At 34.7% G+C, this 13328-nt stretch overlaps 1 protein-coding gene across 3 annotated transcripts in view; it reads right to left on the reverse strand.

Annotated features, from left to right (window-relative positions):
* Positions 1-22: 22 nt before the first annotated feature.
* Positions 23-13328, reverse strand: part of CCSER1 (coiled-coil serine rich protein 1) — a 672229-nt gene continuing 658923 nt past the window's right edge. For 2 of the 3 annotated variants that reach the window (XM_040555665.1, XM_040555666.1), the window contains exon 10: positions 23-2765. In XM_040555665.1, the coding sequence (XP_040411599.1) occupies positions 2283-2765 (483 nt within the window). In that variant the 3' untranslated portion in view covers positions 23-2282. The remainder of the gene's footprint in view (positions 2766-13328) is intronic. The other variant, XM_040555667.1, reaches the window with a different exon arrangement.

Below are 13328 nucleotides of genomic sequence, written 5' to 3' on the forward strand. Positions count from 1 at the left end.
GCTATAGATACAGTAAGTAAGTTAAAAATGAAAAGGTTATGTTTTTTGTTTTTGTGTTTTTGCTTTTAAATGCACTTATAGTACATTTGTATCATGGGGAAAAAATCCCTTATTACAGTGTATGTTAATTTATTTACAGATCTGAAATATAATTGCATACATCAGTGCTTGGGATGAGCAAGACTGAAGTGTATTGTTAGTAATAACCAACTGTACTTTCAATCTACCATAACCTTAAGAGATTGCTCAGATGAAAACACAATTCTGAATAGTGACATTCTGTTATAACTATATATATATATATATATATATATATTTTGGTAGAATTTAAGCTATGAGTTTCAGTGCAGGCCTGGGAGTCTTGAATACCCATAGTTCATTCAATCAAACTGTGTTTGCAATTTTTTTTTTTTTTTTAACTTTTGGCAGTAGCAACATACACACAAATGTATAAAAACATGAACACTTTTTGGCAAATGTTTATATTGATTCGTATGTATCCAGCTCTGGACACTCAAAATTACCCCATATCATATGTAGACAAAATCTGCTCTCTTCAACATCAGATGATGTCATCAAATTTACTCTAACCAAATTAAAATCCTCAATAAATATAGTCCTGAAAGTTCAGACTGCTGAAATGGCTTTGCAGAGTATCTGCCAAGTTCATAACCTAATTGTTTCTTAATCTAACCAATCATTGTATTCATCTGAATATTAAGCAGTTAAGCAGATATTTTTAAAAATATTTTTAAAATCTATGCCGTTAATTCATTTTATATGCCCTATGGGATTTACCTTTAAAAGTTACAACATTATTAGTGGTTACAGAAGCTTCATTTTTCATCATATGCTACTTCAGTTGTCACACTAGTTTGTTTCTTTGTGTGGGAATGTGCCATACTCTTGCCTTTCATTATTCATCACCAGTTAAAGATAGAGGTGACTTTTATCTGATCTGCCTCTATCATACTTGAACGTGCCAGATTATTTAAAAGCAACTAACTATACATGCTAATATCATTCAAACAGATTACCTGCCAGAGCTTGCAAACTCAGTGTCAAGTTTAGTAAATGCCACATGTTTAGAACATCTTGTTTGAGATGCCTGTTTTCAATCCCTATGAAAGGGGAAAACAGGAACTTCTGGTATTGAAAAGTCTTCAGGTTGTGTAGCATGATCAGGTGAATTCACATTCCCTTGAGACCAGCATGCTGCATGTCAGGTAGCATTAGATTCATCTCACTTGCATGTAATATATCAAGATGAGCAAACCTGCTGAGTTGGTATAAACTAGGTCATTAAGTGCAGATATGGTCTACAAATATCACTATTCACACAGGTAATTTGGACTGGGTAATTAGATGATTTCTCTTAATTTAGTCTTTCACCTTTTTTTTGATCGCCTTTTTTTTTTTTTTTTTTTTTTTTTTGCTTTGGCAAGTGAAATGAAATTATATGATGCATTTTATATACATAGACTGTCAAATCGTGTCATGAGTGATAGTGTCTGCAGAGCACAATCACCACCACAATGTGACATGTCTCCATAGAACAAAAACTGTAGAACAAATTTAGCCAGAAAAGGGCAGGGAGAAGGAAAGGAAGATCAAGAAATCAAGCTGCCACCCTCAGTATGTATTCCAATTATTCTGATTCAAATATCCAGTGAGCCTCTATGATCCTTTCTTTTAGAGGAAGAAAATCAGTTACTTCCTCTACTTGTGGCATGAGGCATTCGTAAAATACATACAGCAAGAAGTGGTAACACACCTCTACAAGTGAGTAAATTTTATTGTAAGTTTAAGAAGAGGGTGGTCCTCAGAGACTTCTAACTGTTTCCCTAGTCCATATGAATTTCAAGAGGATTTACTAATTATGTACCTATTCATTCCTCACATCTACTTTAACAGTAATATTATTAAACATACACAGTATTAAGATCACCTTCTAGAACTTCAGGTTGTGTTGGTGGCTTATAAAGACAAAAGAAAAAAATACTTAGCCAATTTTGGACTATCAGTGCCAGGCAAATGGTCCCATTTATTCTACCAATACCGACTTTTGCATGACAAATCAATCTAGTTATTTAATGATCTAATTCATCCGTATGCTACAGTCCTAGATGGGAAAGTATGAAACCTATAGACAATGTTAATTTTTACTTTTTTTTTTTTTTTTTTTCAGGTAAAGGTAGCAGCAGATGAAAACTTAAGACTGAGCTGTAGGTGAGCTTATGTTTCCTTTCAGTTGACACTCCTTCCGCGGCAAGAATACACTGTTACCCATCTTGTTGACCTAAAGTCTGCAGCTCTGCTGTGTGTAAATTGTGGTGGAGGAAAACATTTTTTCTGCTGTACATGTGTAAAGAGATGGGTCCCCTTGGAGGCTGTCCAAGTCTCCCTGTGAAAGTGGTATGTTGCCGAGGTACAGCAGTTTGGTCTTTTGGAGCTCCTGAGAAGAGTGGGTAGCTGTCTGTCTTGGATGCTGGCTTTGCTGTGCTTGGTGCCATGGTGGCCAAACCGTTCTGGGTGACCTCTGAAGTGACGGTTTCGTATGTGCCTCTAGTATGCTTGATGACTTCCACTATCTCCTTCTCTTTCAGGAGGTTGCTCAGACACAAATTAGACAGCTGACAGCTCTTGCTTTCATAGGTTGTTGCTCGGTTGCCTGAGTATCTAAAAGGGTCCTCTGTGGGAGTATGTACTGACTTTCTGTCCCTTGTGCTGAGATTTTGGTTCACCATTCTGTTTGGATATGTAACCTGTGCCAAAACAAACAAACAAAAGCCAGAAGTTTTAGTAACAGAACATATTAGCAGGAAAACAGCAGACGGTATATAAAACACTCCTCATTACATATGTACAGAGGATGGGGCTGGAGAATTAAAATGAAGGATGAATCTCAAATGCTGATAAAACTCCCAAAACATTGCTAGCATAAAATGGATGAATTGTTAATTTGTATTTAAAACTAACAACAACAACAACAAAAACACTGAGAAATACTTATTAGATGTAATGGTCTGGGGCATTTCCTTAAAAAAATAGTTTAAATCAGAAGAGATTTTTTTTTTCCAGAACAATATAAAAGGATAAAAAAGTTCCATGAACTGCGAACAGATTTTCAAAAGCATTTCATGTGATGAAACAAGAACTTTTATTGAATAGAGTTCAACACTTAATGCTCTCAAATTATTAGAAAATGTTAATAACGTGTTTTAAGAATATCTTCATGCCTCATTTAAGCCCAACTTTCCATGTCCCTTGAATCTAGATGTTTTACAGTGTCCTCAGAGTTAAATACATGTCGAAATGCTCTGCCAGAGCAGAACAGTAATTTTATACCAGCTGCCTGAAAAAAAATACAGTGTAAGGATTCCAGAGTGCTAGTAAATTTTGATTTGCTGTGTGAGCATACAGGCATTTGCATTTGTGTAAATAAAGGTGCTTTGTCATGTTCGTGGTAAAGCAAATTACTATAGACTTCTGGTCTGCATATAGTGTGATGCTTCATTTTGACGTGCAGAACACCTGGCCTGAGAGGTTATGATTGGCCTGTGAGACCACATTTAATCCTTCTCCCCACACATTTAGCATACATATATTTGCATTGTCTAAACTAAAGTGTTGAGGGGAAAATGTTAGTACAAAGCAAGATTCTGCCTGTTCTGTGACAGGCTGTAATAGGCAAATTCACTGGGAGATATGTTTCTGGCTGAGGAATTGCACTAGCCAAGTAATGAATGTTCAGAAATCTAGTGCCTAGAACTTGAGCTTTGAGTCTATATGACTTCATAAGAAAGCTTCATAAGAGATCTTTATAAATTGTTGCAAAGCATATATGACACCTTTTTGCAAAATGAAGATTAAATATTTGGAAGTTGTGATAGTCAGTTTCAAAAATTGTTCATGTAACCTACTTAAAATCTGTCTTATCTCTGCAATTATGTGAGGAAATAGCACTTTATTTTCTATGTTATTTTGGAATATGCGTTTTCCCTTGTCTTATCCCTGCCACACTTTCTGTTGAAAGCACCAAGTTCTGCCATTCATTTGAAAAAAAAGATAATATATATATATATATCTATATTATACCATGCAGTTTTTCTGCAAGAGAACTCTGAGAATACATAGTTGCAGTTTCTAGACTTTTACATTGCTATATGCAATATATATATATATAAAATAAAGCAGAGGGAATCAAAAATACTCCCAAATATTACAACAATATTTTGCTAAAAAACATTTCAGGATGTTTCCATGATTCCATAGGGAACATATGTATTGTTTCGGGACAATCTGTATCACTTTGCATGCATTTCTTTTTTAAGCAATGCAGAAGCATGATAGTTAATAGTCATGGCTTACAACTCTTCTTTTTTTACGTGTGTGTAGTCAGGTTAATGGTCATGCTTCTGTGCAGTTTCATATGTAGGTTTGGATACAAGTATTGCAGTACATTTTAGACATCAGAGATGGTAGTTCTAGGAAAAAAAATCTGACTGGTGTAACATTTTTCTCACTTAATTCAGTGCTGATTGTGCCCAGACTCATAAACGGGAGTAGAACACCTTTTAAAAGTATTGCTTAAGAAATTCAGTTTCATTCCTAGGGAGACATTCCCAGGAGGACCTATCTGTAAGTTTAATCCCTTATTTATTTATTAATAAAAAATAAATAAAATCTTCCTACTGGGATAAGGGATTCAAATTCAATACCCTGCCAAAAATACCTGTACTTCTGGTAAGGGAATGTTTCTGGAGTTACCATGTGTCACCCTATGACTACCTAAAAATTTATGTTTAATTCCACAACAGCCATAAATATCATAAGATTACCAATATGTCTGTCTGCACTTAAAAATACTAAATGTATTTCATGAAAATAAAAGAAAGTACTTCAAGCTTTCTTTTTTTTTCCTTTTTTTTTCTCATTTCAAGCATTTCGTTCATTTTTCTTCAATAATAAATAAAAAACAAGCAAATGAACAAACAAACAAAACCTTTAGAAGCTGCTGCTGGAAATGAAAGTATTTAAATTGTTCCCTGAGGGAAGGAATCTGCTATGATATAAGAATAATCAAAGTTATAGAAAATATGAAATATTCCATTGTACCATACCATAGTACCATAGGACTGGGAGGAACTTTATGAGGGGACATCTAGTCTGTTCTACACTTCTGGTCAGGATCAGCTTATCCCCATGTTGTTCCTGATAGAATTGCTGTTTCATCTTTAAATAACTCTTTATGTCTTTGAAGAATGCTGTCAAGCTACCCCTTACTCTTTGCTCTAGAATTTAAAATATCACATTGATCTTTTTTTTTTTTTCTCATCTTTTAGATCTGAGTCATTTTCACTTGCCTTTTCTATAGTAATTCTTTTCAGTAATTCCATGTTTTTTGTTTGTTTGTTTGTTTGTTTGTTTGTTTCTTGAAGTACACGGCCCAAGAGTATAGTACTTAAGGTAATTCCCTGGTCATCTGGCTGTCCACAATAGTTCCAAAACTGTTGTCTATAAAACCATTACAAAATTCTTCAGCTGATTATTGTCACATAGCCTATTTCCTCATTTGTCTTTGCTGAATTTTATCATTTTCCCTTTGATCTTTAATACATCAAGTTCGATCTGACTTCCAATTTTATCCATTAACATGTTTTATTTCCCACCCAACTTCATGTCATCTGTAAATTTAATAAAATTTTTCTCTAGTCCATAATCCAGATAGTAAATGAATATTATAGGACACTATAAAACCCTACTCAGTATAGCCTTCTGTTTTTGCATTGGGCCATTGGTAAGTAATATCCAAGGGTGGTTTTGCCGTTTGTTCTATATTTGTTTCATTTAGTCTGCATGGTATGTTTATAAAACAGTGTCAAAAGCCTTAGAAAAGCCTAAAAGCAAGAAATCTGACATCTACAGCTTTTATTCTAGGCAGAAGGCCTGTTACTGTTCTGTTGAATGAAATTAGATTGGTTTGGCAATTGATTTGGTTTGTAATCCATGTAATCCATGGTGGCTCTTGTTCATGTCGTTTTCTTCTCTGTGCTTAAAATTGTTTATTTGTTTCGTTATTTGCCTTTTTTTTTTTTTTTTTTGAGAATTGAAGTTAAACTGATGGAAAACATTATAGTATATTTAAGATGAATCGTAACCTTGCCCAAACACTGACAAAAATAGACACTAATACTGCATTGATCTGCTTTAATAAAAATGCCTCAACTTTACATGGTGGTGTATACTGCTCAGTGAAATGCCTAGGATTAAGTGCTTCCCTTTCTCACAGCTTCTATTGAAGTGCCCATGAAAGCATAACTTATCTGTTTAATCAGCAACTATCCTTCTTGTCTTCATTCAGTGAGATTACTCAGTCAAAACCAACACAACCTGTGAATAATCAGAGTTTAAGCATTTTACTGCAGATGGTTGCAGCCATGGATACTGAGGCCACTTCTAGTGATAAACAAGAAAATTGCTGGAGGTCTTGGATATGAGATGTCTTGTAGTCTTAAGAATGGCTTAGCAGTTATTTTTGTTTCTTGATGAAGAAGAAGTAGAAGAAGAAGTGGAAGAAGAAGGAGGAGGAGGAGGAGGAGGAGGAGGATAAGAAGCAGAAGAAGCAGTGTAGGGAAAAGATTATTATGAGTTATATATACCATATATATCATCAAGGTATGTTCTAAAATTAATACAGAACAACCAACTGGTTTTGAAAATAAGTGCAGAAATATGTTCAAAGAAAGGCATATTGTTGAACCTGGGTACCAGTAAAAGGTACAAGACATGATTACAGTGTTTTGATCTAAATTACAGCATTAATCTAGATGAAATGCTCTATTGTGAATATCTGACACTGTGGTGTCTCTTTCCTCTTCCTTATCAGGGTTATATTTAACATATTTTAATTTTAGAAAACACATTCTGGGTTTGTAAGTCTCCAAAATTTTGGCTTCAAGATGTTGGCTAATGGAGAGGTCACTGTGTGTGTGTATGTAACAATAAATGTGTAATAATTTGTATGTGGTTGGGGAAGGTCTTTCTCAGCTTTGTGAAGATGGAACTTGATGAAATTCCTCTCCTATTGAACAATTAAACAAAAAATGTGGTGACAGATTGAGAGCTAATTTACCTAAATTTTAAAACATCAATTGAAATTTACAATAAATCAACAGAATTCTGTGACATTGGTTTGACTCTGCCTCCAGCAATAGGACAGAGGTCGTTAACAAGGTAAGACAGATTCATTCTATCAGATCTATAGCTACCCACAGAATGAAGAGAGATTTTAATAGAAACATTGACAAAAAACATTGGCACTGTTATTGATGACACTGAAGAACAGTTTCTGATCAGGAAAAGAGAGAACATTAGTCTGCTGTTAGACAAAAATCAACAAAAAATCCTTCCTTCTCCCCCGGGAATGACATTATTCTAACTCAAAAATATGACAGTAAAAAGAATGCAATGACATCCAATGATGCTTTGAAATTCTTGCAAGTTTTCCTTTACTATCATTCAAACATTTATAAAAATAATTAAAACTATGTATATAGTGGAAAATAATAGCCTATTAATTTTCTGAGTTCAGATTGATAGCTTGTAAGAATCTAATCCAACTGAGTTTTCTTGCTGGTCTATTTTAGTTATTCAGAATCCTCATAATCTAGTCAGAATAAGAAAAAATATCCCAGAAAGAAATAAATAAAAAAAAAAGTGAAAACCAGACATGCAACACCAACAATAAAAACACTTTAGAAAAAAATGAACTTTCATTTTTAACCTATTTCTCCTGTAAAAGTGTTAGGCAAAATTCTCTGCTTTAGACTTGGAGGTACAACTGCATTCCGTGAGCATTAGACATGAGTGAGCAAAGCCACAATCCCAGCACATCTGTTTGCCAGTTTGAAAGCTAGTTCTTGTCCAAAGATGAAGGTGGCTTCATGCCAAGCATGTTCCCGTCTAGTTTATAGCAGCTGCAAGGCTGCTGTATACTGCTGCTTGGCAACACACCAAGAGGCTGATCTGCCAGCTGGTGACTGCTGAGGCCAAAATAAATAAATAAATAAATAAATAAATAAATAAATAAAATCCATTCATCTCTATCCCTTTTTCAGTAGCTTAGCTAGAACCACCAACTTCTCTGCTCCAGAAATCCCCAAAGGCCACCCTAAGGTCTGCCTAATGGTGGACCCAGGAAATAGGCTACAATTAGGATGCAAATGTGGCTCTGAAATTTATTTCAAAAGTAACACATACAGGGAATAAAGTAAAAGCCTCCCTTGATGCTTCAAATATGGCAAAATAAAACCGTATCTTAAACTAAGAGTTTTAAACATCTGAATTTCCTGATCAGATACATAAAAAAAAAAAAAGTGCATGCTCCCTTGTTTAAGGAGTCAATTTCTCAAAAATAAAACAAAACAAAATAAAATAAATGGATTTACAATACAATAAAATTTTGATAGATCTGAATCATGATCAACCCTGCATTAAAGTACATGAATATGAGAAAGATCCAAGTATTCTAGGTTTGATTATTTCACACTGGTGCTAAATCCATGGAGACTGAACCCTAAACTGTAACTTAACGTTCTTAAGATGCTTGTTCAATAAATTGTTTTGAGGGTTGCTCTGTGTAATTGTCACTCTGGCAGCCTTTTCTTATATTAAAAAGAAGAAAACAAATACAAAACCAAAAACCCTCAGCAACCCACTTTAAAGTAATGAAAATTGACTACCCTTACAGAAAACTCCAGAATGGGACATGTTATTAAAAAAACACTGCAGCCATTCATCACTTTCCATTTCCAAACCCAATGAGTGAAATATGACAAGAGTTAATGACGAGACAACATTGCTGCAGGACATTTGAGAATGGATTTTGCTGCTGAATGTCTTATGATGAAGTACCGATATAAAATGACAGAAAAAGATGTGAATTACAAAAGCACCCCCCAAAAAGTGAAGATTTTTAAGATGCCAATGCCCAGAGGCAACTGGGAGTCTTAAATGCCTATAATGTAATTCTTCCAAGTAGAGCAACTTCGTTAAATACACCATTCTGACAGCAGGCAGAGAGTAAAAACACACAGATTTTACCACCCTAAAGGATTTTTGCTTTCAGAGGTGTTAAAGGAAGTGTATTCTAGGGAGAGTAATTATTCTGACAGGAGCCTACAGACTTTCTGGACTCTCTCAAGATTTCTACCACTTCCTCCTTTTGTGTTTGTGAGTACACAAGGAATGCAAAATGTAATATTAACTACATAGCCCAGCAGAGCTCACTTGTCCCTTGTCAGGTCTCAGCTGAAGTGACTTCAGCACCTTTTGCAGGACTGTCTCCCTTCCCAGCTTAGCCCCAAATTCATAAAATAGAAAGCAACATAAAGAAGACAAAAAAACAACCAAAAAAAAGATGCTATACTTCTCCAAAGTATGGAAAAGATGAAGCCCTGAATCATGTGTTTGAATTGATACCCCTTCAGATGCCTTTTGTAGTTCTGACAGTTTAAGTAAGTGCAGATCTGATTTACCAAAGCACAGTTTAACTCAGTATTTTGGTATGCCACATCTGTCACTATGTCAGCTCTTTAATTTCTCCACCTCCTCACTATTGTGCTCACAGCTTCCAGCCTAGAGATGATCCAATATGAAATGTGATTTTGTTGCAGTAGGTAGTTGTTCTTCATTCAAGTCTCTCAAAAAGCACTTTTTCTTACCGATTTCAGCAGCACCTAGACCATAACTGCAGCTTTTAAATCCAGATCTGCACCTATTGATCAACTGATGCTGCCTTCTGGCAACATGTGATACATGAAAGAAGCAAAGCCCACTGTGTCAAAATAAGGAATGGACTTGTACCAACAGGTCATGAGCAAGAACCAGCTCCTGATCAATTTGCAGGTTCTGCTGCCATCAGTTACAGAATCAATGCAGTCAACATAAATCAGAAGCATTTCTCTTTCTCCCTTTCAGCCTTCTGAAATCTTTATTTACTTACTGAAGGCAACAATTAAGATGCAGGCTAAAATGCATGTCTCTTTCCTGTAACGCCCTTTTAATCAACAGTCCAGTTGAATACAAGTGACCTGGAGTGTTCAGCTACTGTCCTGAAAAGATTTTCTGATAGCAACAACAGTGTGGTAAGTAGCCCACAGAGGGCTGAATTAAGATGCTCATCTTTTTAATGCATGGAATTATCCTTGAAAATTTCCATTTTTATAACTAATAAAACACAGTTAAGTCAACAAGGTGTAAAAGGATGTGATTGTTTTATAAAGTAGGAAGAAAACAGTAAAGAATTTCCAATTAATCTCCAGTAATTTGCAGTAAATCACTACTCTGCATTCTCAATACTGCGTTTCTAGGGCTAACTGAAAGATTTTTCTCTTTACTAAAGATAATAGAAATTTTTACATATTACAGCTGTTTACCATACCTTTCAAATTAAACATTTGGAACTTTGGAGCTATTCACCATTGTTAGTCATTCTTCCACAAAGATACAAAATTCATTTAGATTCAGAGTATCCCTTGTCACAACCTATGGCTTAAAATTCAGATAACTATAAAAATGCAAATGAAAAACTACTAAATAGTAAAGGTGTTCCAACAATATGACTACAGAACAGTAGGACATACTATGTAAGATAACAAATCTTATTTTGCAGAGTCCTTATCTAAGACCTCCTCAAGATCAGGAAGACAGTCCAGAGAAGGCAATTTTTACCAGACAGACTTTTCTTATTTTGGACCTTGGGGCAAATTGTGATGAAGTGTAAGAAAGATGCAATGGACTCTTACTCCTGGTTTAAAAATATGTTAAATGCCTAATTGTGGAAACATCCCATGTTTAGCAAAGACAACTCCCCCGACCAACTCCCCCACTTCCAACAACTCTTATATAACTGCTCTCTCTTTTGAGTTCACCCAAGAGTTTGTCTTTGACACTTTGTTTTTTGTTTTCTAAATTATCTCCTTGATGATCTCCTTACTGATCTCCTGCCCCTTTATTACTGATCTCCAACCCCTTCAGTTTAAATGGAAATTCAAGGTGACAGAATAGGCCCTGTGCTCACCCAGCACTTTGGGTCTCATTATCTTTGTCCAGATCAAGAAATAAGGGCCACTTGTGCCATGCTTTTAGCTACGGTGGTATAGAAAGTCATAGGTTCTACCCTTGAGATCCTTTTGCATAACTGCAACCTAAGTGAACAGATAGCAAATGGAGACATGAATCCATGGGAACACCAGAGGCATTTTAAGAGACCATATTTCATCCAGTATGAACAGTGAAGCATGACACAAAGGTCCAGAGGAAACACTAAGAGAGCTTGCTCTGGAATTACAAGCAGGAAACCTGCACAAGTGCTAATTAGCCCTTCTGAAAGATAGTGCTACTTAGCTGACATTTCTTGCTGTGCTAACACATTGTTCTGGCTTTGCAAGTGGAACTAATATTTCTGCACAGGATTTGATGTTCCATGTAGACATAATATGTTGTTCCAAGATCTCCACCTTGTGCCTTATACATTTTTTATGACCAGCTGCCTGAAACTGTGAAGTCCATTTCTAACCTCAAGTCCAGCATATGGTTACTAAAACCTGATTATCATATCTGTAGATCACCTGAATTAAAACTGACTTGTCAGTGGCAATGTTTATATACTTTTTTTTATACATTTAGTTTTTACTATAAATACAAGTTAATATTTTTATAGTTATTTATTTTGCTACTCTAACATCACCTTCGTATGGTTCCAGAAATTCCATTTGTAAAATGAAGCTCACATGACTATGCATGCAGTGAAATAAGATACCAGAATACAGTTGTCTTATAAGTAATAGACTCAAAAAGCTTTAAAGATACTATGTGCAATTGCATATATACTATATAGCTATGTACCTGTAATATACCTTTAGGAAAGGAAAGAATAAATAAAATGTTCACATTGCTTATAAATACTCAGTTAAAAAGTGAAGGTATTTATTACACTTATAGAATGAGAATCCTAAACACTTCAGCATATGAGGCTTTTGCTTTGTCAGCTGGACTCAAATCTTTATCGTGCTTCTGTATATTTTTGTTGTCCTATCTTCTATGAACAAAATAATCATATATACTTATCAGGACTTTCTTGTCCCACTTTCAATGGATGAATGTCACAAATCAGATGTCTGCTGAAAGTCTGCCTTCTGAAAAAGGCATTGTTTGCTCTTTCAAAAAAAAACAAATAAATAATCAACAAAAAGAGAGTAATTGTACTTAGCCAACACCAATTTACATTCTTGAACAGTAATAATAATAATAATAATAATAATAATCCTCCATTAAACTGAATTTCATATATTAGCAACCTTACTTTTGACAGAAATAAGGACTCATAAGAACAACAAGGGAAATGCATACATTGTCAAATGGTGTTCAGCTACTGCCACATTATCCAGTGACACTATCCCTCAGCTCAATATACAGTCTGCAAAGGAGAAATCAAAGGACTAAAAAAAGGGCAGATCGTATCCTGATTACAAGAAAAGAAAATCTAATTATCCTTTAATTTATTTGACTCTTTATTTTTATGACAAGACTACTGAGAGACAGACATCCCCGAAGAGAAAGAGAAAATAGTCTTTATATATATATATATGTGAAGGCACCTGTTCTAGGAACGAAAGACCACAGAGTAGACAGATTTCTTTTACCGCTAAAGTAAATTTCCACAGTTATTTTTTGTGGTTATACAAAAACATCATAACATATCTGCAATGAATCCCTACACTTAACTAGTGAAGTTCAGCGTATTCAACATCATACAGAAATTGTTTAAACTCCTATGACAGGAGTCATTTCTAATCCAGAATGATACTGATGCTCTACCTGTGGGATTAAATCAAAACAAACAAACAAACAAACAAAAAACAACCAGCAACCCTACTGTATGAATATTCCACTATAGGATGATACTCAGTAAATCAGTTTTCACTGGAAACATAAAAATATGTAAACTACAAATTTGAGTAAATATACTGAGTGAATCATTCCATGTCTAATACTTTTATGTATTGACAATCTTAGAAATAGGGAGAGAACAAATAAGATTCTCTTAGAACAGAGGCAAAATAAGAGAATAATTCAACACCAGTAATTCAAAATCAGAGACCACAGCTGCTATTATTATTACTATTATTATTATTATTATTGTTGTTGTTGTTGTTGTTGTTGTTGTTGTTGTTATTATTATTAATTTTCTGTTAAAGCAACTGACTCAAGAATGTGTTGGCTTTGTCAGTATGGAATTGGTGTATATGCACTCTGTTCTCTGA

The sequence above is a fragment of the Cygnus olor genome, chromosome 4, assembly GCF_009769625.2.
Source record: "Cygnus olor isolate bCygOlo1 chromosome 4, bCygOlo1.pri.v2, whole genome shotgun sequence".
Lineage (NCBI taxonomy): Eukaryota > Metazoa > Chordata > Aves > Anseriformes > Anatidae > Cygnus > Cygnus olor.